This window comes from Mauremys mutica, chromosome 2 (assembly GCF_020497125.1).
Source record: "Mauremys mutica isolate MM-2020 ecotype Southern chromosome 2, ASM2049712v1, whole genome shotgun sequence".
Classification (NCBI taxonomy): Eukaryota; Metazoa; Chordata; order Testudines; family Geoemydidae; genus Mauremys; species Mauremys mutica.
The window spans coordinates 93660767-93682876 of record NC_059073.1 but is presented as its reverse complement, the minus strand read 5'-3'; the positions used below and the strand labels follow the sequence as shown (position 1 = coordinate 93682876).

The 22110-nt window shown below is 43.7% G+C and overlaps 2 protein-coding genes across 5 annotated transcripts in view; both read left to right on the top strand.

Moving 5' to 3' along the window:
• Positions 1-11328, top strand: part of CEP76 (centrosomal protein 76) — a 38356-nt gene extending 27028 nt beyond the window's left edge. For 3 of the 4 annotated variants that reach the window (XM_045008197.1, XM_045008198.1, XM_045008199.1), the window contains 3 exons: positions 1802-2135; positions 8892-9109; positions 10941-11326. In XM_045008197.1, the coding sequence (XP_044864132.1) occupies positions 1802-2135; positions 8892-9109; positions 10941-11079 (691 nt within the window). In that variant the 3' untranslated portion in view covers positions 11080-11326. Of the gene's footprint in view, positions 1-1801; positions 2136-8891; positions 9110-10940 lie in introns of all 4 variants that reach the window. The other variant, XM_045008196.1, reaches the window with a different exon arrangement.
• Positions 11329-20130: 8802 nt separating this feature from the next.
• The window catches only part of SPIRE1 (spire type actin nucleation factor 1), a 176801-nt gene continuing 174821 nt past the window's right edge, over positions 20131-22110 (top strand). Inside the window, exon 1 of the mRNA XM_045006336.1 lies at positions 20131-20516. Within this exon, the coding sequence (XP_044862271.1) occupies positions 20198-20516 (319 nt within the window). The 5' untranslated portion in view covers positions 20131-20197. The remainder of the gene's footprint in view (positions 20517-22110) is intronic.

Here is a 22110-nt window from a genome sequence, read left to right as displayed (position 1 = left end):
TTCATGGTAACACCTTTGCAGAGCCAAGAGGGGAGCATTCACATTTTCTTTCGGTAGCCCCCTGCGAAGGGGTTCATTTATCACAGGAGCACGTCTTCATGATGTAGCAGCTCTCTCCCTGTATGGCACTCCCTGCTGATGATCACTCTGTCATCGTGGTGGTTTCTCTTCTGTAATTCTGTCCTCTGGCCAGGTCACAATTTAGTCCTTCCCTTCCAGGGTAACAAAGTCAGACGTAAAATTGTATGATATCCTAACAAAAGGGTCTTTGGCCCCAACACCAAGCTCATGCCACTTTCCAGTGACTGGAGGGGAACCCAGGCGCTCTCACTACATGGAGTTCCAGCTCACGGACCCTATAACCAGCAGCAGCCTCTCTCTTTGCTGTTTTTTCCCTGCATGACTTCCTACCTAGACTTTTTCTGCCCTGCAACTTCTCTAGGTTGATCCTTCTTTCATGGCTAGGATCCCAGGGTTTATTCTGTTCCCAGGCTTCTTCCTCACCACCTCTCTGTTCCTGAGAGTGACTGCAGACTCTTCTCCTGCAGCCCCCTTGTGCTACAAACTTCCTCTCTTCAGCCTGCTCCTGCCCAGCTGGGCTTCATGATCTGTTAAGCTTGGCTGTCCCTGGTGCAGCCAGGTAACCTAATTGGCATCCCAGACCCACATTAGCCCATTCAGGCCTGGTATGGGGGGGAGACACCCCATCACACCCCATATTGTTGGAGTTTTTGGAGGGGAATGTTGTCTTTTTTTTTTTTTTAATTGTGAGCAAGAAGTGCTTTGAGTTTGTTTTCTAAATGAACCTTGAGAATTTGGAGGACTTTTTCCTAACTAGATACTACTTGCAAAGTAGGCCAGCTGCTGGTCCTAAACTATTTAAGTGGACCTCTTTAAGCAAAACATTCTAAATGTATAATGTACTAGTTGTGAATGATGGGTGTTTAGTCCAGGTGTTCAGCCTAACTATTAATCTGAAATATATAAAGTGCATCAGAGGAGAACTGTAAAAGGCTAACTTTTTTAAGTGCATTTGCACCGTATAATACTGTAATGACTTTGAGTTCCTAGCTTTGACTATGGGAGTCATAAAAGACTTTTCAAAGATAACAATGTTATCTGTTATCTAAGAGTTTCAGCTGAAAAGTACTGCTTAAAGAAGAATATTAAATATTTTATTTTTTATGCAATATTTCAAATTATAGTGGTTTTGTTGAAATGAAAGGTGATACATGAATAACTACATGATCATGAATTTGAAGAATAAGGACTTTTGGTTTTGTGAAAGGAACTGAATAAGGACTTTTGGTTTTGTGAAGTCCAGCTTTGAAAATGACTTTGCAATTCTGCATTACTATTGCCTGTTGATAAACACACAATGGGACGTTTTATAATGTGAAACTGTGTTTCTCTGAAAATCTAATGGGAAGAGGGAAGTAATTGTTCTTATTCATTCTTTCTTGAAACAGTTGAAAAGTTCATTTTAATTGCCATCAGTTGAGTAGTTGACTGAGTAATCATGCCTGATTTTTAAGCTTCAAAACAAGCTGCTTCTCTAGATTAAAAGAAAAATGTTAATTTGCTCATAGTACCTTTTTCTGTAAATTAAAAAAAAAGGCAATTTAAATTACCGTATATTAAGAAAAGGAATTTGTGATGCAAGGTTCTTTCATGGTGAAACAATCTCACTGTATTTCTATGCCAGCTAAATACTTATATCTTGTAACCCTCTCCCAATAAAGTAAACATTTATTTACTATAAAATATTCTTGATATAATAGCACATCTTTTTGATCTTCAGATATATCCACAATCCTATCAATCCCGATGACGCTCCACTTGTTGAACAACCCAAGCCAATGTATCCTTATCGAACAGTAGGATGTGTCTTCAATCATCAGAAGTTCTTGGGGAATTGCCAGCCCTCCGATGCAGTGGAAGTCTGTGTGTTTGACCTGCATGATGAATCTAAATGGAAACCAATGAGTGGAGAAGCAATCAAATCTGTGTGTTCTCCAGGGGCCACAACTTCACTTCCTCCTTTTCCCCCTCTTTGTGCTTCCACATTAGATGCTGCGGTAATAAGCAATGAGATAGAATTACAGCTGAGAATACTGGTGTCAGAACACAGAAAGGTAGTGTTCTTTAATGTTTTTCATTGGTATGCCAAATAAATGAAGTATCGAGCTTTTAGTATCTACTTGTATAAAATTTGGAGGGGGGCGTTTTGGTTTGGCTTTTTGGTTTACAGTACATGCTTCCAGCAGTAACCCTTGCACCACTGTTTAGTGTGTGTGACTGAAAGAAACTGTTGGAGAAGATTGCATCAAGCAATTTCAAACTTTGTATTTGTTTTAATCACTCTAATGTCTGAGTACTTTACAAGATTAAAAATATCTCGTACCTTCCAAGGTTGGAATTGTCCCTTCTCCTGTTTAACTGATTTCTTATAGTGCAGTAATGTGCTGCGGTTGATTCTTTCTGCATTGGGTGTAAAGAAGCCCTTTTAAAAGCAAATGCAATATATTTTTGAAGAAATGCTAGTTTAAATAGGTTAATCTTTAAACGTCTGCTAAAGACTTGGGATTAATCTTTGATATACCTGTAAGTCTTCACGTTAATTTCTGTAAGATTTGGCTAATACTTTGTCATAGGTTTCTCCCCCACTTGGAGCTGTTGGGTTCCAAGATGGGGACCTGCATGGACTTCTCTAAACTAAAATCCTAGTTTAGATCTGGTTTTCGCTGCCACCAGTCAGTTTAAAGTGTCTGACACACTGCCTGTCCCCCAAGCTTCCCCTGGGGAACCCAGATTCAAACCCCTTGAATCTCACCAGAGAGAGAGAAACAGCCAGTTCCCCTCCCCCCTTCCCTCTCTCCAGCCTGCTCCGGAGAGAAGATTACACACCAAGTCAAATCCTTGACTCAACACAAAGAGAGACTCATCTCCCCCTCCCCTTCCCTAGTCCTTGGGAAAAATACCTTGATTCAAACTCCTTGAATCTCTACACACAGGGAAGCAGCCCACTTCCCCCCTCCCTCTCTCCTAGCCACTCTGGAGAGAGACACACCGATTCAACTCTGTGAATCACCCTCAGGAGGAACTCACTCTTCCCCCCTCCCCTTCCCTTGAATCTTCACAAGAGAAGGAATTAACCAAGTCCAAAGAAAAGAAAAGAATTTATTAAAAGAACAAAAAAAGAAAGTACACTATCTCTTTATTACCAGGATGCAAAAATACAGGGTTTAACTTTTAAAAACTGGAGAGACTTCCCCTCCCTCCTCCTCAGCATAATCAAAGTAACAGCAAACAGAAATAAAGAATTTCCTTCAGCAAACACACAATTGCAAATGTAGAAATCAAATTATAAGACTAATTCGCCTTTCTAATACTCACTATACTGGATAGTAGGAAATACTCCAGGAGAACTTGGAGACATGTCTGGCCTCTCTTAGATCCAAAGAGAGCACACAGAGCAAACAAGGAACACAGACAAAGCCTTCCCTCCACAGGGATTTGAAATTATCCTGTCCCTTGATTGGTCCTCTGGTCAGGTGTTTCTCAGGTTACTGAGCTTGTTAACCCTTTACAGGTAAAAGAGACTTTAACCCTTAACTATCTGTTTATGACATACTTATTTAAAAAATTACACCTTGTTCCACATATAACCTCCTGGATATAGCATTCCTGGATTTAAGTCCCTCTTAGGCTCATCTTTCTTAACTTTAGAACAGTGTTACTTAGTGCGTTTACTAAGTGCATGTCGGTGGTAGCAGCTTACCTCAGGCCTTGAGGTATTCAACTATACTCGTTTCTCGACAACTGACTGGTCAAAGGCAGTTCCAGATCTCAACTCCAACAGGACATCGCAGTGCTACAGGTCACGTGCCGGTCCCTGGGCCAGTTGGTGAACGACAAGAAGTCAATGTTCGTTCCGGTGCAAAGGATAGAATTTATCGGAGTGGTGCTCGACTCCACGTGTGCCAGAGCTTTCCTGCCACAGGAGAGGTTACAGATGATAGTGGATCTCATTGTGGGGGGGGTCTCTGTATTCCCTCTAACCACAGCTTGGATATATCTGTGTTTGCTGGGCCACATGGCAGCATGTATGTACGTTGTTCACCACGGAAGGCTCAGAAAGTGACCCTTGCAACAGTGACTGGCGACAGTCTATTCCCAGCCCAGTGATCACCCGGGCAAAGTTGTTGCCATCTCACCAGGGATACTCACCTTGCTGCAATGGGGACAGACCCCAGGCTGGGGTCCTGGAAGGGGTTCCATTCGACAGCCTGCACCATTTGGTTGAACTAATATTGGACGCTTCAGATTTCGGCTGAAGAGCACATCTAGGCGAGCTACAGACCCAATAGACATGGTCCCCAGCGGAGATGACATTGCACATAAACATCAAGGAGCTCAGGGTGGTACGTTTGGCCTGCGGGGTCTTCCTACCACATCTGTCAGACAAGGTGGTGAGAGTGTTGACGGACAATATGGCCTCTATGTTCTACATCAACAGGTAAGGGGGAACATGCTCGTTGGCTCTCTGTCAAGAGGCTGTCCAATTGTGGGATTTCTACATCAAGCATGCAATCAACCTGGAGGCCTGTCACCTCCCCAACATCAGGAACATGCTGGCAGATTGCCTCAGCAGGTCCTTTTTCTCTCACCACGAGTGATCGTTCCATACGGAGGTAGCCTGAACGCTTTTCCAGAGGTGGGGAACTCCCCAAGTGGACCTGTTTGCCATGAGACAGAACAGGAAATGTCATCAGTTCTGTTCCCTGCAGGGTCTGGGCAAGGATTCTCTGCAACACCTTCTTCCTGTCATGGTTTTGGGAGGTGAGGGAGGGTCTGATGTACTTGTTGCCACTGATACCACTCATCAGCAGAGTCCTGTAAAAGATCAAGAGAGACAAGGCCCAAGTCGTCATAATTGCTCTGGTGTGGCCGCGACAACATTGGTTCGGCATGCTGATGGGCATAGCGGCAACCGCTCCGTGGCCACAACTGACAGGATCTGATTTCACAAGATCACGGGCACCTCTTATACCCCAACCTTGCCTCCCTCCACCTCATGGCGTGGATGCTGCATGGTTGAACCCAGAGGAGCAGGCCTGCTCTAACGAGGTCCAGCAAGTCCTCCTGGAAAGCAGGAAGCTTTCCACCAGAGCGACCTACCTGGCCAAGTGGACGAGGTTCTCCCACTGGGCATCTTGAGCGTAGCATCTCTGTCATGCTCCTCCTTGCAATCTATCTTAGATTACCTGTTTCATCTTAAGAACAAAGGACTGGCACTCTCTTCCATCAGGGTGCGCCTCACGGCCATCTCTGCTTTCCACCTGCTGATCCAAGGTCCGATGGTGGTCTCGCACGACATGTCAGTCAGATTCCTTAGAGGCCTCAAAAGGCTCTTCCTGCGGGTCCGAGCTCCTGTCCCACAGTGGAACCTTAACTTGATTCTTTCTAGGCTCATGGGCCCGCCCTTTGAGCCTCTGGGCTCCTGCTCCTTTTCCCACCTGTCATGGAAGGTCGCTTTCCTTGCGCCGATAACATCAGCGAGATGAGTGTCAGAGATTAAAGCCCTGACATCGGAGCCACCATACACTGTGGTGTACAAGGACAAAGTTCAACTGCGACCCCATCTGGCCTTTTTGCCAAAGGTGGTGTCTTCCTTCCATGTCAACCAGGACATCTTTCTCCTGGTGTTTTGTTCCAAGCCGCACACCACTAGTGAGGAAAGGAGGCTGCACACCCTGGACGTCAGATGTGCCCAGGTGTTTTACCTGGAGCATACCAAGCCCTTCCGCAGGTCTACCCAACTCTTTGTTGCAACAGTGGATAGGATGAGGGGCCTTCCGGCATCCTCACAGAGGATTTCCAACTGGATCAGCTCCTGCATCTGGACCTGTTACGAGCTAGCACAGGTCCCACTGCCGCTGATCGTGAGGGCCCATTCGACCAGAGCCCAGGCAGCCTTTCTGGCGCACGTTCCCATCCAGGACATTTGCAGAGCAGCAACATGGTCTTCGGTTCACACGTTCATGGCGCATTATGCAATCACGCAGGCCAGAGATGACACTGGATTTGGCAGAGCTGTGTTGCAATCTACACGTCCATGAACTCATACCCGCCTCCGTTGGTACTTCTTGGAAGCCACCTAACATGGAATGGATATGATCAAGCACTCGAAGAAGAAAAGATAGTTACCTGTTCTGTAACTGTTCTTCAAGATGTGTTGCTCATGTCCATTCTGTAACCCGCCCTCTGTCTCTGCACTGTCAGTTTCCAGCAAGAAGAAACTGAGGATGGGGAGGGAGCTGGCGGTGCCCCTTATACCACAGCATGTGCACACCACTCCAGAGAGCACTAGAGCCGATCCCCTACAGATACCACTGAAGGAAAAACTTCCGGCCACGGCACATGTGGCAAGCCCACACACCTAATATGGAATGGACATGAGCAACACATCTCAAAGAACACCAGTTATGGAACAGGTAACTGTCTTTTCTCCGAAATGTGTTGCGGACGTGTTTTCCATGGCCACCTTCTGTACCCTCTGCATCAGAGTCTAATCTCTGGGCATTTGGTGCAAAGGAACTGAGGGGGTCGGGGCGATTCTGCCTCAGGAGAGGAGCTATACCCACAAGGCATAAGCACTGACCCTCTACTGGTACTGCTAGGCAAAATTCTCTGGCTCCAGAGTGCTGGGCACTCATGCACCTAAGTGGAATACACATCTGAATCAGACGCAAAGAACCACAGTTACAGCAAGTAACCATTTCTTCCACAGTGGCTGTAAGCAAACTGGTCAGTATCTCTTGCTGCTTTCAGCATCTTGTTTCTCAAATTCAGGTTCCCATATGTCCAAAACTGCACTGGGAAAAAGCTAGATTTTTCCCAGGGAGCCTATGGACTGAATCTTCTGACTTGGTGTAACAGAAAGATAGGAAGGAACGTAGACAAGTCTTTGATCTCTCATTTTTCAGAAATTCCTAAATTCCTTAAACTCTTAATACTAAATTTATTATCTGCCTCGCTGACCTAATTATGAAGATACTTTCCTGACTGGTTTCAGTGAATACATTCTCATGACATTTTCCTCTCTGTTTCTGAAGACTGATTCCAAAATTGTAAGCCCTGCTTTAATCCTCTCCCCCCCCCCCATTAACTGACTACCTCACTTCATATAAACTATCTAGCCATGTATAGTAATACTCATATTAATACAGTGTCTTTCATCAAAAAGAGCCAGATACAAATGTGCTTTTGTACTTCACCTACCACTAGGGTGATCAAAGGTCCCAATATTAGGGGCTTGGTCTTTATATACGCAACTACACCCCCTCCCAAAAAAACCCAATGTGTCCCAGTTTTTCACACTTGCTTTCTGGTCAGACTGCCTACTACTGACACAACACACAATTTTAGGACAAGAACTGAATTATTTATTCAGTATAAACTACAAGAGGAATTTGGGTTGACTAATGTAGTTACTTTAATTGCAGTTTAGCCATATCAGGAATAACAACCACATTCTTAAAGAGCAAACAGTAGCTCTAGTAGAAGTTGATCATGATCTCCATATTGCATCTCATTGTAATGGTATCCCCAAGCAGTATATTGGACCATTTTTTCCTTATACGACTCAGAGAGAGGAATGCTTTGGAGCCACTTTCTCTAGAATCTGTGTGGGGCATGGCGTTTTTTTGGCACTGTCTCATTCTTGTACTAAACAGACCCAACCCACAAAGCTTATCTGAGATGATCACAAAACAAGCTGATTAGCTGTATCCTTATCCATGCTTTTTATTTTATGTAAATCTTGAGATTAATTATTCATGCTTCAAGCCTGTCAATACTTGCTGTGGAAGAAACAGGTAGTGGGTTTAGTCTGAAGCCCAGTGCTATGCACCAAACACGCCTTAATTTCCTAAACAGGAATTTTTTAACAGTAGATTGGACAAATGATACTACATTATATAGAGCAAATAAAGATCATGCACAATACTCAATTTTGTAGTGATTTATTTATTTATTTATTTTTTAAAGTCCAGTTATGCAGTCCTTTCCCTTTGGAAATTATTTTTAGTGGGACAGTAGAAATATTATTTGTAAGTGAATCTTGCTTTGGGATTTGCCTTGCTCTTTTTTTACACATACTAATAAAGTGGCTCTTGGCTTTATGCAAAAATTACTTTGTAATTAGGTCATTTGTATTTATTTCTAGCCTGCTTTTCTTTTTTCTTGACTTGTACTCTGATTTTACTTTAATTTTTGCTAATTCACAGTTCAGAGCTAGGAAAAAACACAACATACAAAATTTTAAGTCAGTTGTTGCCATGGATTCATTTCTCATAATTGCTGTAGAACCACAAAAACTATAGCCCTCCCATCATTGCCTCTAAAACAGATTTCCTTTTGAGTACAAAGTTATCCCACTTGCAGCTCATCCTGAACTAAATCTTCCGTGTATCAGTGTAATTCCTGCCAAAGGCACATTTTTGTAATAGTAGTTGGTAGGCAGTACTGACCTTTTTCACTTTTCATTTCCAACATTGGCTGATTAATGAAAGATTTATTATTTATTTATTTGTAATATTGTTGGGCCTAGGAGCCGTAGTCATGGAGCAGGACCCCATTGCACTTGGTTCCGTACAAACACAGAACAAAAAGACCCTGCCCCAAAGAGCTTACAATTTAAGTATAAAACAAGAGATAGCAGATGGATACTGACAGGAGTATAAGGAAACAATGAGACAGTATTGGTCAGCATGATAGGGTGTGATCTCAGCACACCTATGTAATAGATGTGTTTTAATCTACCATATGTTTAAACTTTTTTTTAGGGCCTTGAGACCAATCATTCTGTTCTGTGATTCATCCTACAGGATCTAGGCCTTACTATTGTTTGGGATGACCAGTTATCCTATCTCTTGTCACCAGCCTTGGCAGCCTATGAGCTTGAACGTACAACAAGCATCTCTGCAGGAAATGAAGAGTTTCAAGATGCTATAAGGAGAGCAGTACCTGATGGTCACACATTTAAAGGATTCCCCATCCATTTTGTTTACAGAAATGCAAGGAGAGCATTTTCTACATGCCTTCGGTAAGATTAAGATGTAAATCTAGTAGTATTAGGTTTTATAAACATGTAATAGGATGTAAGTTTTCATAATTGATGAAGCTGAAATAATTCTAAATTATATCATCATATTTTACGCATAAGGGATTTAGCAAGAAATCAGAATGGCATAATGAACTGGAAATGGAGAACAGCTTTTCCCATCTAGGTCACTAATCTAAATCTGGTTCAGATTGGTAGTAACTATTTAGTAGCCTATGCAAAATAAGTGATTTGTCTCAGCCCAGTATCTAATTGAATATCACAGTAACTACAATCAGTAGAATTATTGGCAGTATTAGCTGAGAGGTCAAGGCTGTAATACAGTTAGATTTATTAAAACACTTGAGACACTTCATATTATCAAGCAAATTCAAATGATTTTTCCTATGATCACTGCCCCATGGATTGAAAACTCGCTTAAGGACAGTAAGTGAAAAGTAGCAATATATAACCCAGCATCTTGTTGTCGGAAGCGTTTAGTGAGGTGATATACAGAAGAGGTCCGTACTTGGTTTCATTCAGATTATTGACTTTTCAATACAATAGATAGGGCCCTACCAAATTCAGGGTCCATTCTGGTCAATTTCATGGCCAAAGGGCTTTAAAATTGGTCAATTTCACAATTTCAGATGTTTATATTTCAAATTTCATGGTGCTGTAACCATGGGGGTCCTGACCCAAAATGGGATTGGGAAGTTGTTGTGGGTTTTTCCCCCCCCCCGAGATTGCCACCCTCACTTCTGTGCTGCCTAGCTAGTAGCCTCCAAGCTTCCTGCAGTTAGAAGAGGTTCTGGGAGGTGGAGGTGGGTAGGATATCCCCCATGCACCTAGGAGCTAGTCCAGGCCAGTGACAGATTAAGGCAGAGAGCCCTAGAAAAATGAGTGCCCCAACCCCAGAAGAAGCCCTAGGGTAGAAACCCCAACTGGGTCACCCTGAGCCCCAGCAGGAGCCCTGGGGGAAGAAGCCTCAAGCCTGGGTGCCCCAAACCCCAGCTGCAGGACTGAAGCCTTGAGCCTGGGCTACCCTGAGCCCCAGCTGTGGGGTGGAAGTCCTGAGCGACTCCGGCAGTGGGGAGGTGCCAAAGCCCCAAGCCTGGGTTGCCCTAGCTGGCAGGGGGTGGCGGTGTGGAAGCCCCAAGCCCAGGCTGGAGTGGCGGGGGTGCCCTGAGCTCTGGCTGGAGCAATAGGCAGCAGAAGTCCCCAGCCCAGGCTGGAGCAGGGGCTGGGGAGTCCCCAAGCCCGATCTGCCCTGGCTGCAGCCGCTGGGAGCAGAAGCCTCCAGCCCAGCAGGAGCTGTTGGGGGAGGAAGGGAAAGCCAGGAGCTCGGCGCCCAGAGCTGCGGCAGGAACTGCGGGGGAGGGGACAGAAGCCTGGAGCCCAGGTCCCAGGCTGCTGCAGCGCAGAAGTGAGGGTGTACCACCCTCATTTCTGTGCTGCCTCTGGAGGTGGATCTGATCACCTCACCAAGAGCAGACAGGCAGGAGAAGGACAAGCCCTGTTCCTCCCCAGTGTGGCTAGGAGCCCCAGGCTCCCAGCAGCAGGGGAGATCAGATTTCACGGGGGAGGGTTGCCAGTTTTCACGCTGTGAAATTGGTTGGGCCCTACTAATAGGGTAATGATGTTACTCTGTCATAGCATCAAAAAGCCAGATTCTTGGCATAGTGATGTCCTGGAAATATATATGTCTGTCACTTCAATCATAACTAATACTTGTACATTTAAAGTTTTTAGTTAAAAAAAATAGTTATTTAGTCACTCATAACTAATTGCAATATTTAAACCATATTATTCATGTTTCCCTTCTGCCAAATAGGTCTCCTTTCTGTGAAGAAATAATCTGTTGTAGGGGAGACCAAGTGCGGCTTGCAGTTCGTGTGCGAGTGTTTACATATCCTGAATCTGCGTGTGCTGTTTGGATCATGTTTGCTTGTAAATATCGCTCTGTACTTTAAAAAAAAATCACGTATACTTCTTAGAGCCTTGAAACAGTGTACATAAGTGTTAGTACAATGGAACATTATTATTATAAATCATATTAATTACAAAATTTAATGTTTCACTTTGAGTAAACACCACTCTGATGATGATTGTGAATATTTTTAATGTGTGTATTTAAAACAAAATTAAGGCAAAAATACTTGTATATACTGTAATGAGTGTATTTATATAAAGTGTATATTTTTATTTTAATAAAAGTTGCTTTATTTACATTTTTAGTGGTAAAGATCTGCATGCATTAAAACATGTATGCAAATATCTACTTCTTTTTCACAGTTCCAAATTGTGGAAGGATTCATCAAAAGTAAGCATTCTTTCTGTACCTTATATACCCAAGTCCACTGGTATGTCCTTTGTTTATTCTTGGGGGACCCTTTCACTTTGTCACCCTTTTTGGTTTCTGATTTGCACCAAAGATTTTCACCAATATGCTAATAGTCGCTCTGTTAGGAGGGGATACACTTTTATCCCTGTCTCAATTACATACTGGTCTAGGCATCTTTTGACAGCACTTAGGAAGCAATCATAGGATAGAGTCCTAGGGATATCTAATTTCATAGCTTCCTGATTAGTTAGGAAAAGTCCTAAATTCTTCCTTCTGAGGTTCTTTAACACCAGGCTACAGGCACTTAGAGTTCCTATCACTTTCTCTCATTTTTGTCAGAGCTGTCCTTCACTAGCTAAACCCTTCCACAACCTGTTAACACCTACTTCCACTGGATCCTGTAGTTAGGTCTTTTGGTCAAGTGGCATTCTGTCCTCTTTCTTGAGGTCAAGGAGGTTACCAGTGTCTGGAGTGTGTGAGATGTAGCAAGGGCTGAGGTGTCAACATCAGTGGTTGCTACAATGGCAATGAAATAGTCTCCACATTTTATTAAATGCCCAGAAACTTCATTAATGCAGAGTTGGTGCCTCATGCCCTTCCAGAATCTGGAGAGTGATAAATTAACCCCTCTGAAAACCAAGAAACACAAAGTAAAGATACATACCACTGCCCACAGTGCAGACTTAACTCTTCCCTCCTCCACCCAACTCCTGGCGCTGGTGGTAGCCACTGGGAATGGTTCAGTAAGGGAGGTGCAAAGATTTAACAAACTATCAAGAGAGGTGGATTCTCCATCTTGTGATGTCTTCAAATCAAGATTATGGCTGCCTTGTTGGAAGATGCTTTAGTCATTCGCAAGTTATTAGGCTCAATAGAGGAATAAGTGGGTGAAATGCTCCGGCGTGTGTTATTCAGGTCATACTAAACAATCTTTTGGTTTATTGTGGCCTCTAACTCTATGAACCTACAATAAATAGACATGAGGAGAGATAAAGAGAATGTTCCACTGTGTTGTGTTCCACATATTTGAATTCCCAGCATTTATCTGCACACATTCTAGCTGCATTAACTGTGTCAAGAGTAGCTGTATTGAATGTTGGAGGGATTAGTTGGAGCAGCTTGTCAGAGCTGTGACTGATATGAAGTGCTTGTGTACTTAAAGAGATCAAGTATGCTTCCTTTCTGCAATGAATTTTGTAGGTTGTGTCCGTGGAGGTGCACAAGGATATCATCTTCCAGGGGAATTGTCTGCAATCTGGTGGCAAATATGGCAGTAGCCTCCAGGACTTACGGCTTGTCTACACATGAAATTGTTCAGGAATAATGATTTTCGAATAGCTCCATGTGTGGACACTTATTCCACATTTTAAATTCTATTTCAAATTTTAAAATCACCTGTGATCTTATTCTGGAATAACTTGCATGTGTAGAAGGAACTCTTTTGGCAAGTGTGATTGGGGATATGTGTGTGTAACATTTAGGAAGTCTGGGGTAGTTTTGATGTAGTAGACTGGGTGAGCATAGTCCGGTGTAGGTAGCTCCTGTTTGCTACACCTAACCTAAACCCAAGTTTTGCCTTAGCAAAGATGAGGTTTTTTGTTCTGTTGTGCTCATATGCTTTGTTTTCAAAGTGCTCTGTAGCATGTCAGAGTAGAGTGCTAGTATGTATGTGCTGGGGTATGGGCAGTTAAGGTGGTGTAAGGGTGGCATGTGCCTTAACTTTGTATGTCCTGGTTTTTAGAGGCTTAAGTTTAGCCATGCTCTACAACTGGAATGGCACAAGACACCTTGGGCAACCTTAACTTGTGTTAATGAAGTTTTGGGGCATTTAATTTACCTGTTGTATTAAAAAAATAATTTCTCAGCATCACCATGCATCACAGACCCAGTTCTGCTCCTTCACTGTCTCTGGCTTCCTGGCAATGATTATCTCAGTCACAGAAGGCACTGGCTGCATGTTAGTTGCTTTACTGTCCCTGCATTAGCTCCAGGGTCTCTGCCTGTTCAGCACAGCCTCAGAATCTTGCAAGCAGCACAATAAAGTAAGACTCAATATCCTGCTTACTATATATGCTGATTGTCCCAGATTGTCTTTGATTACCATGGATAAAGAGGGACATATAATGAGGAAAAATTACTCCCTGACAGCTTCTGTAGCCCAAGAGAGCTCTAGCTCAAGTGCTTCTGCTAATAGTAACTGTGGTTGACACCATAGGTAACACGCCTAACTCTGGAAAGTGCCCTGAGATATACAATAGCAACAAATAGTCAGAACTTCTCTACTTATGTCTCAGACAAAAGATATCTTCAGCAGCATGATTCTACATAACACCAATCTTGGGATATTATTTAAGTATTATTAAAGTACTGACTCATAGTAACAAAGTACTGGCTCCTGCAACACCCAGGTTTTAATTATACATTGAGTTATAGCAGTGGTCCCCAACCTTTTTGTGGCCAGTAGCACATTCATGTTTTCAGAAGTGTGGCGGGCACCAACAATTTTTCAAGGCTTATTTTGTATTTGTACATTAAATAATATGAAAAACATCATATTTAATATTACATAATATATGAATCCATAAGATAAAAAGGGTAATTTTACATGTAAAAAGTATTAATTAAATTATTCGGCAATTACTCTTTCACCTTACCATGTGAATTTGCTCTTTTTTAACCTACCTGTAAGAAAAATGAAGGCGTTTTTACAAAATAAATATCATAAACAGTTTTCATCTTATTTATTTTAAAAAAGTAAAACATTGTTAAACTGCTGGTCCAAATATATTTATTTATTCTTACTTTAACATAGAATGAAGCCTGCAGCCCCGGAGTTCTCTGTCCCCGGCAGGGGCGGGGCCGCGGCTTCTCTCCAGCTTCAAAGCCAGAGAGAAGCCACGGCACGGTGCCTGCTGGGGACAGAGAACACTGGCGCCTGCAGCCCCGGAGAGGCCGAAGAGAAGCTGCAGCCCCACACCTGCCAGGGACAGAGAACGCTGGCGCCCGCAGCCCCAGAGTTCTCTGTCCCCAGCAGGCACGGGGCCCTGGCTTCTCTCCCTTGCTGGGCACTAGGCAGGTGCACATAAATGCCCCGGCGGGCGCCATGGCGCCCATGGGCACCGCATTGGGGACCACTGAGTTATAGACTTGGCCTCATATTCAAGATCTTAAAGTGCCTTACAAAGGTGGCTTAGTATTTATCCACATTTTATAGTTGTGAGACTGAGGTACAAGAGGTTTTGATTTGCTCAGTGTCCCACAATGAGCCAATCTGATCAAAACTTTAGACAATGCTATTTCCCCAGCATTTGTCCATTTTTACTTAACTTAACTTGAAAGATTTAAGTCACTTTACTGGGTGGATATAGCTAAATTAAACCAATATATTTTTATTAAAATAATTAATTTGCTCTAGTATGTAAGTATGTATATATGTCTATATCTGTAAATGTAGAAGCTTACCTAAATCCACTACAGTTACATTAAAAACAATATATTGTCAAGTGTAAACTATTCAGAAAATGGGGGTTGTAGTCTTGTGGCATGAGTCTTTTTGAATATAAATTTGTTTGCCTCTTAAACCTGTAGTACATCTGTATACAGAAGAGGTCACTGTAAAATTTAATATTGGAGTTTGTCAGTTGTAACAGTTTACATAAATGTTCTCTTTGCATCCAACATACACTTTTCCCCTCAGATATTTAAAATAAAATGGTAGAAAGAGAAATGCAGAGAAATAACTCAAACACTAAAAGATGTTTTATAGTATAAATTGATCTCTCACTGCAGCATTAATTTATTTGTACTGTTGCGTAATGTAAAATTTTGGCTACTTTTACTTGTTCTGATAAAAAGCTAAAAACTTCTAATTTAAAATGTATTATCTTATTTTTTTAAATGTGAAAAAATATTTTAAAGCATCTCACCCATAGATGAAGCTTTAATGAAAGTCATGAATGAATCAATGTCACAGAAAGGAGGTCATCATAGAACAAACTAAATTAGAGAGAATTAAAACCACACTGCAGAATATAGATAGATTCCCATATGATCTTGAAACCCAAATTTATAATTGATGTTAACAGATAACACCACCTATCAGTCTTGTTGACAGAAGAAAGACTCAAGCTAATTTTTAGTTTTTCATTCCAATTTAAAAAAAATGCTTTTAAACATACCTTATTGAACTCTTACGTTGGTAGTCACTGAGGTAAGGAGACCAATTGTAGGAGAAAGTGACTTATGCAGATGCTCAGGCCTCTGAAAACCAGAGGTCCAGTATACCATTGGAGTAATTATTTGTATGAAAGAGTGCATAGGGGCCTGATCAGGGCCCCTTTTGTGCTAGACACTGTATAAAGAGTTAACAAAAAGACAGTCCCTGCCCTGAAGAAACTACAATTTAAGTAAATCATAAGAGAAACCTCATATCTAACTGGATAGGAGTGAGAGAAATTTGATCAGAAATGGTTGTGGGTGAATCCAAAGTGCAACTCTGTAACAGTATAGAAATCTTCACATTATTCCCACTAATCTACATTTGTGTAAACCTTCCAGTATACAAGTACTATAAGTAAAATTTTCTTTACATTTAAATTACATATAATCAACAATATAATATCCTCTTCTGCCTCCCAAGTTGGGGGGAGAATATCTTAAATTTTCAAGAGAAGAACTTTCCATACTCAAAGCCTGCTACTTGCATGTTCTACAGCAGGGGTAGGCAACCTATGGCACGTGTGCCAAAGGCAGCATGTGAGATGATTTTCAGTGGCACTCTCACTGCCCGGGGCCTGGCCATTGATCTGGGGGCTCTGTATTTTAATGTAATTTTAAATTCAGCTTCTTAAACATTTAAAAAACCTTATTTACTTTACATACAACAATAGTTTAATTATATATTATAGACTTACAGAAAGAGACCTAAAAATGTTAAAATGTATTATTGGCATGCAAAACCTTAAATTAGAATGAATAAATGAAGACTTGACCCATCACTTCTGAAAGGTGGCTGACCCCTGTTCTACAGGGAACAATCCTCCATTGGCAGTGACTTAAGCTGGGTGATGATTGAAGGAGTTTTTTCTATTTCTAACATCCATAATACTTACTCATTGGCCCTGTTACAGAGTATGCATCTCTTTCGCCTAGTGAGAAATATATGCAAAATGGATGGGGGGGGGGGAAAGAAGGAGAGGGGAGTGGCAGTTCTTTCAGTATCTGTTTTCAAATCAAGTCCTGCCCACTTGTGATGCCCAGTACATTGTGTAGATGTGCACAACTGCCACTCTTCTTTGTATGCTTTACTGAGCAATTAAATAGTTATCTATGTTGCTATTTTAAATTGAGTTGTAAATGTCCCGTCAAGATGAATGGGAGCATTCCACACCACTTACAGATATTGTTTTGTGCTGTTTGTAGAGAAGACATCAGTACCTTGAGTTACATGCAGTTTGTATCTTAAAGGTTTTTATTGTAATCATAATGATTAGGACTTTAAAAAAGAAGTAAAGGTTAAATTCTAGAGCCATTTTCTCATAAAAAAGTACCAGCTCCTAGTGCCACGATGAACCAAATTCAACCTCTGCTGCAAGAGGGATATTTCTAGGATATTTGGGAAATTAAACATTATTTGGCTCTAGGAGAGGCCTTCACAATGGTAACATCACAGGACATGTACAGACCGTCACCTACAGTGTACTGGAATGTGAGACCTAGGAAAATCAAAGTTTGCTAGTCATCCTACTATTTGGCGAGCAATTTAGTTTTCATGGCTCTATACTGAATCCTGCCAGCTTAATGTGCAGAATAATTAGAGTTCCAAATGTATAGTACAATGTCTCCTGAAGTTGCAAAGGGAAAGCATTGTTGCACATTTTATTGCATAAAGGCCTCATGATCTCTGTATCATGGCATTGTTTGATTAATTAAAATTGTTTTTTTAGAGGGTAGAGTTTTTCATGTCATGCCATAAACGATTCATGCCTTCCCATACTGGGGGCCACAATCTAAATGGGAGGACACATGACAACTCCACGTTTCCTCTGCCCAGGAACTCCCTGAGTCCAGGTCAGGGCCACCGTGCTCTCCCCTCCCCACCAGAGGTACCTGTAGGAGGGGGCTCTGTCCTGCTGCTGCGCTTTCCCCCTTCCCCCCCCCACATGTCCCTCTCCCTCCCTCATCAGCAGGCCAAACAGATAGCTGGGGGGGGGCACTTGACCCCCTCATGCATTGTTTCTGCATGTTACAAAGGAAGACCTCTAGGTACATAGACATGCTTTCTAACTGAAAGCATTGCACTGGTTGCCATTGGTTTCCAATGTAGTCATAAAACACCTAGTGTTGAAATGGTTTGTGAAACTCTCTAAACTTGTCCCAGATTTTTATTTCACTTTCAAGACAGTTTTGCCTGGCTGTGGGTTTTGTTACAAAAGTTCTATACAGAATCCATCTTGCAATAATTATGATTGCAACTGATAGGGATTGGCAACCTTTAGAATGCGGCTCGTCAGGGAAATCCGCTGGCAAGCTAGGCCAGTTTGTTTACCATCCCTTGGCCCATGACGCTTCCCGCAGCCCCCATTGGCCTGGAACAGTGAACCGTGGCCAGTGGGAGCTGCGATCAGCTAAAGCTGTGGACGCTGCAGGTAAACAAACCGTCCCAGACCACCAACGGATTTCCCTGATGGGCTGCGTTCCAAAGGTTGCCGATCCCTGATCACCCATATAGCACAGGCCATAGAACTTCCCCAAAATAATTCCTAGAGTTTATCTTTTAGAAAGAAAAAAAATCTTGATTTAAAAATGGTCAGTGATGGAGAGTTCGCTATGACTCTTGGTAAATTGTTCTAATAGTTAATACTGCTCACTGTTAAAAAATTACCTTATTTCCAGTCTGGCTATGTCTAGTTTCAACTTCCAGCCATTGGATTGTGTTATACTTTCTCTGCTAGACTGAGGTGCCATTATTAAATATTTGTTCGCCACATAGGTACTTATAAACTGTAATTTATATTTGTAATGGTATTTTTAAAACATATTGTCCTTAACTCTGCTGGCCTTAGATTTCTCTTTCTGCCTCCTGCATTCCCTTATCTATTTTCTACAATTCTTAGCTTCTGATTTATATTCCTTATGATTGACCTCCCCTTTCTTTCATTTGTTATATATATAATTTTATTTTTATACAGGGCTTCAGTTTCCCTTGTAGATTAGGTAGTTTATTTTAACCATGGCAACCTTCTACCTCATTTGTGAAATTGTGGCTTTATGGGAACCTACTATGCTAATTTAAAATTATTCCTCATTAGCATTTAAAATTATCTAATTAAATTCGTTCTCCCATCTGAGTTGGGTCATAATTATTTTCAGCTTTGTGAAATTTTAAAGCAGCAAGTATATATAATACTAGGCTGGATTTTATTCTGCTTGCACATATTAAATGTGATAAATTCAGGATCACATATAAAAGAGAGAGACCCTCTTTCAGGTGTATAGACCAGGGGTAGGCAACCTATGGCATGTGTGCCGAAGGCAGCACGCAAGCTGATTTTCAGTGGCACTCACACTGCATGGATCCTGGCCACCAGTCTGAGAGCTCTGCATTTTAATTTAATTTTAAAAAGTTTAAAATTTAAAAAAACCTTATTTACTTTACATACAACAATAGTTTAGTTATATATTATAGACTTATAAAAAGAGACCTTCTAAAAACGTTAAAATGTATGACTGGCACGCAAAACCTTACATTAGGGTGAATAAATGAAGACTCAGCACACCACTTCTGAAAGGTTACCGACCCCTGCTCTATGTCATGCATTTTGGCTGGATGATGTGGGGAGAAGCTTACATAGTCGCTTGTGCTGGCACTGCTCCTTCTGTATGTTCTTTGAGTAGATGAAGGATTTCAGTCTCCAGAGCTGTTAGCCTGGCACCTTTCACAACGAAGAGATTACACCCTGGCATTCACTTGCACTCTCGTACTAGTAATATAGACTTATAGAAAGAGACCTTCTTAAAATGTATTACTAGCGCGTGAAACCTTACATTAGAGTGAATAAATGAAAAGACAGCACACCACTTCTGAAAGGTTGCTGACCCCTGGTATAGACGTTCCATTATGGTGATTCCTACAGTGTTTGGGGGTTTTACTATATGTCTGTCTATCTCACCTTAGTATTTATTTCTAGTCTGTGGGCAGGTTCCTATGGCAGCTGGATGTTGGCGTAGAAACCTTGGGTGCACAGAAGCGCCTCTTTGCTTTAGCCTGCGCTTTGTTTCTCCCAGCTCCCCTATGTGGCTTATGCTTCCCGACTCTGAGCCCCTATGTGCAAGTCTGTGTCACGCGTGTCCCTGCGCAGAGGTGCTGTGTACGGTGCCGCAAGCGCTGTACCAAGGAAGCTGGCCGAGGAGGGGCTTCGTCTGGCTGTAGGGGGCGGCTAAATCTGGGTCTCGTCGTGTCAACCCCTCCCAGCCACTGAGCGGCGGCCCGGCGCTTCCCCGGCCCCGCTCTCCCGCCGGCAGGAGGCGGTGCGGCCCCGCGGAGACCTGGCGGGGAGGGGACGCCGCCGCGTTGCTATGAGCTGGCGGCCGCGCTGCCGCTGACAGCTGGGGCCGGTGCTCGCCGCGTATCCGGCGGCGCGGGCTGGCGGGGCAGGGGGAGTATGAGGCCGGCGCGGACGGGGCGCAGCGGGGCCCGGCAACAGAGCTCCCTGCGGTGAGGCGCGGCGGGCAGCAGCGGAGCCGGGATGGCTCGCGCCGGGGCTGCGGCGGAGGCGCTGCCCGGAGACTGGCCCCGGGAGGCGGCGGCAGGAGACGTCTCCTGCCGCAGGGAGGACGAGGCGCGGGACGCGCTTTCCCTGGAGCAGATCCTGAGGCTCTACAACCAGCCCATCAACGAGGAGCAGGCGTGGGCCGTGTGCTACCAGTGCTGCGGCTCCCTGCGGGCCCGGGCCCGCCGCCGCGACACCCCCGCCGCCCGGGCGGAGGCGGCCTCCCACGTCCGCATCTGGAAGGACGGAGCCGTCACCCTGGAGCCGCCCAGCGGGGCTTCCCCTCCGGCAGCAGGTGAGGCGGCCAGGGGCGCCCTGCGGGTACAGGCTGCTCCCACCCCGGGCCTCCCTCTCGCAGTGACCCCGGGTCAGGGGCTCGGCTCCGTCCCGGCGCCCACCCCCGCAGCCCTGCGGGTGAGTCTGAGCCCGGCCCGGGGCGTCTCCCTTTCCCCATTGCTGTCGAGCTGGGGCTGTTCCAGCCCCTCCTGTTATCCGGCCCGTCTCTTCTGCGGGGCTCCGGGCTGCCTCCAGCCTGCGCCCCTTCCCCACGGCCCCGGCTTCCCCCTCTCCAGCCGCTCCGCACCGAACTGAATCTGGGGTGTGTCTCCCCCACCCCCCCCCAGCGCAATCCTTTCCCGTTCACACTGTGTGTAAATCCCCTTCCCCAGGACCCGTCCGCCTGCGGCCGCGGCGATTCTCCTGGTTCCTGGTTCGTCCGAGTGTGATCTCCCGCCGTGTATGAATGGCACATATCCCCATCCCTGCTGTAAATGGCTGTGTTGAACTTGGGTCTCCCATGTTGGGCCCTACTGTACCTCTTGTCCCCCTCCCCCCATCGCGGTTGATGCGGAGACGAGCAGCACAGAGCCCGCGGAATGGCAGAGAATTATAGCCGGGCCGCCCGGGAGGCGGGGCCCCCAGGGGTGTGTGTGCGCTGCACTTTAGAAGGGGTCAGAGCAAACCGGACTCAGTGGCTTTCTTTGCGATAGCTTGTCTAGTGTAATGCTGCACTGGCTCTCCCAAGCTGGACTGACTAACAGTGCCCCAGGTACACAAGGGCGGGCGTGTTGATCTGGAGAGCTCTTCAATCAGAATCCTTCTGCTGGGAGAGGGAGCCTGGAGAAGGGACATCAAAGAAAGCTGCTCATGTAGGTCAGCATGAGGAGAGGGAAAGCTCTGCAAAGCAAAACAAAGAGAGCAGCTGTCATAGCGACTGTGCACAGTGTTCGGAGGACTGAATGTTGAGGGGGAGGAGGAGGTATTAACGATGTGTGCCTTCTTTTGTGCCTTTGTTTGTGCCCTTTGGCATCCAAAAAGAAATAAAGGTAGTAAATTTTTCCAGAGAAAACCAAATTAACAGAGGCATATAGTGGTTAGGGAGTAATACTATAACATATATAATAAAAGCTTATTTGTATGCATTTTCGATATCCAGGGTAGAACATACAGGATGTGAAATATAAATATTTTAAATTTATGATGCACACATAGATATATAATACAGTATGTATGTGCAATATTTTATAATGGAGTATAATTATAATGTATAATATATATTTTGGTGTCTGAGTAATATAATACCATATTATAAGTGTTTATAAGATGTACCTTTCAAATGTCTCTGATTATATTACCTCTCCTAAAACATTTTTGAAAACAGATCAGCATCATAGAACACTTACCGGAAATAGATTGATGTTTTAGATAGGTATGCTAACGTTAGCCACATAGCAAAACCATCTATATCTGCCAGAGACATAGCACACACCACTAGGTATTTTAAAGTTTATAGAAAAAATGTATTTTCAGTTGTCATAAAAAATGTTCAGTCCATGGAGTTTCAGAGCTCATGTTCATAAGTGAAAAAGCCTATAAGCTCTTTTTTTATG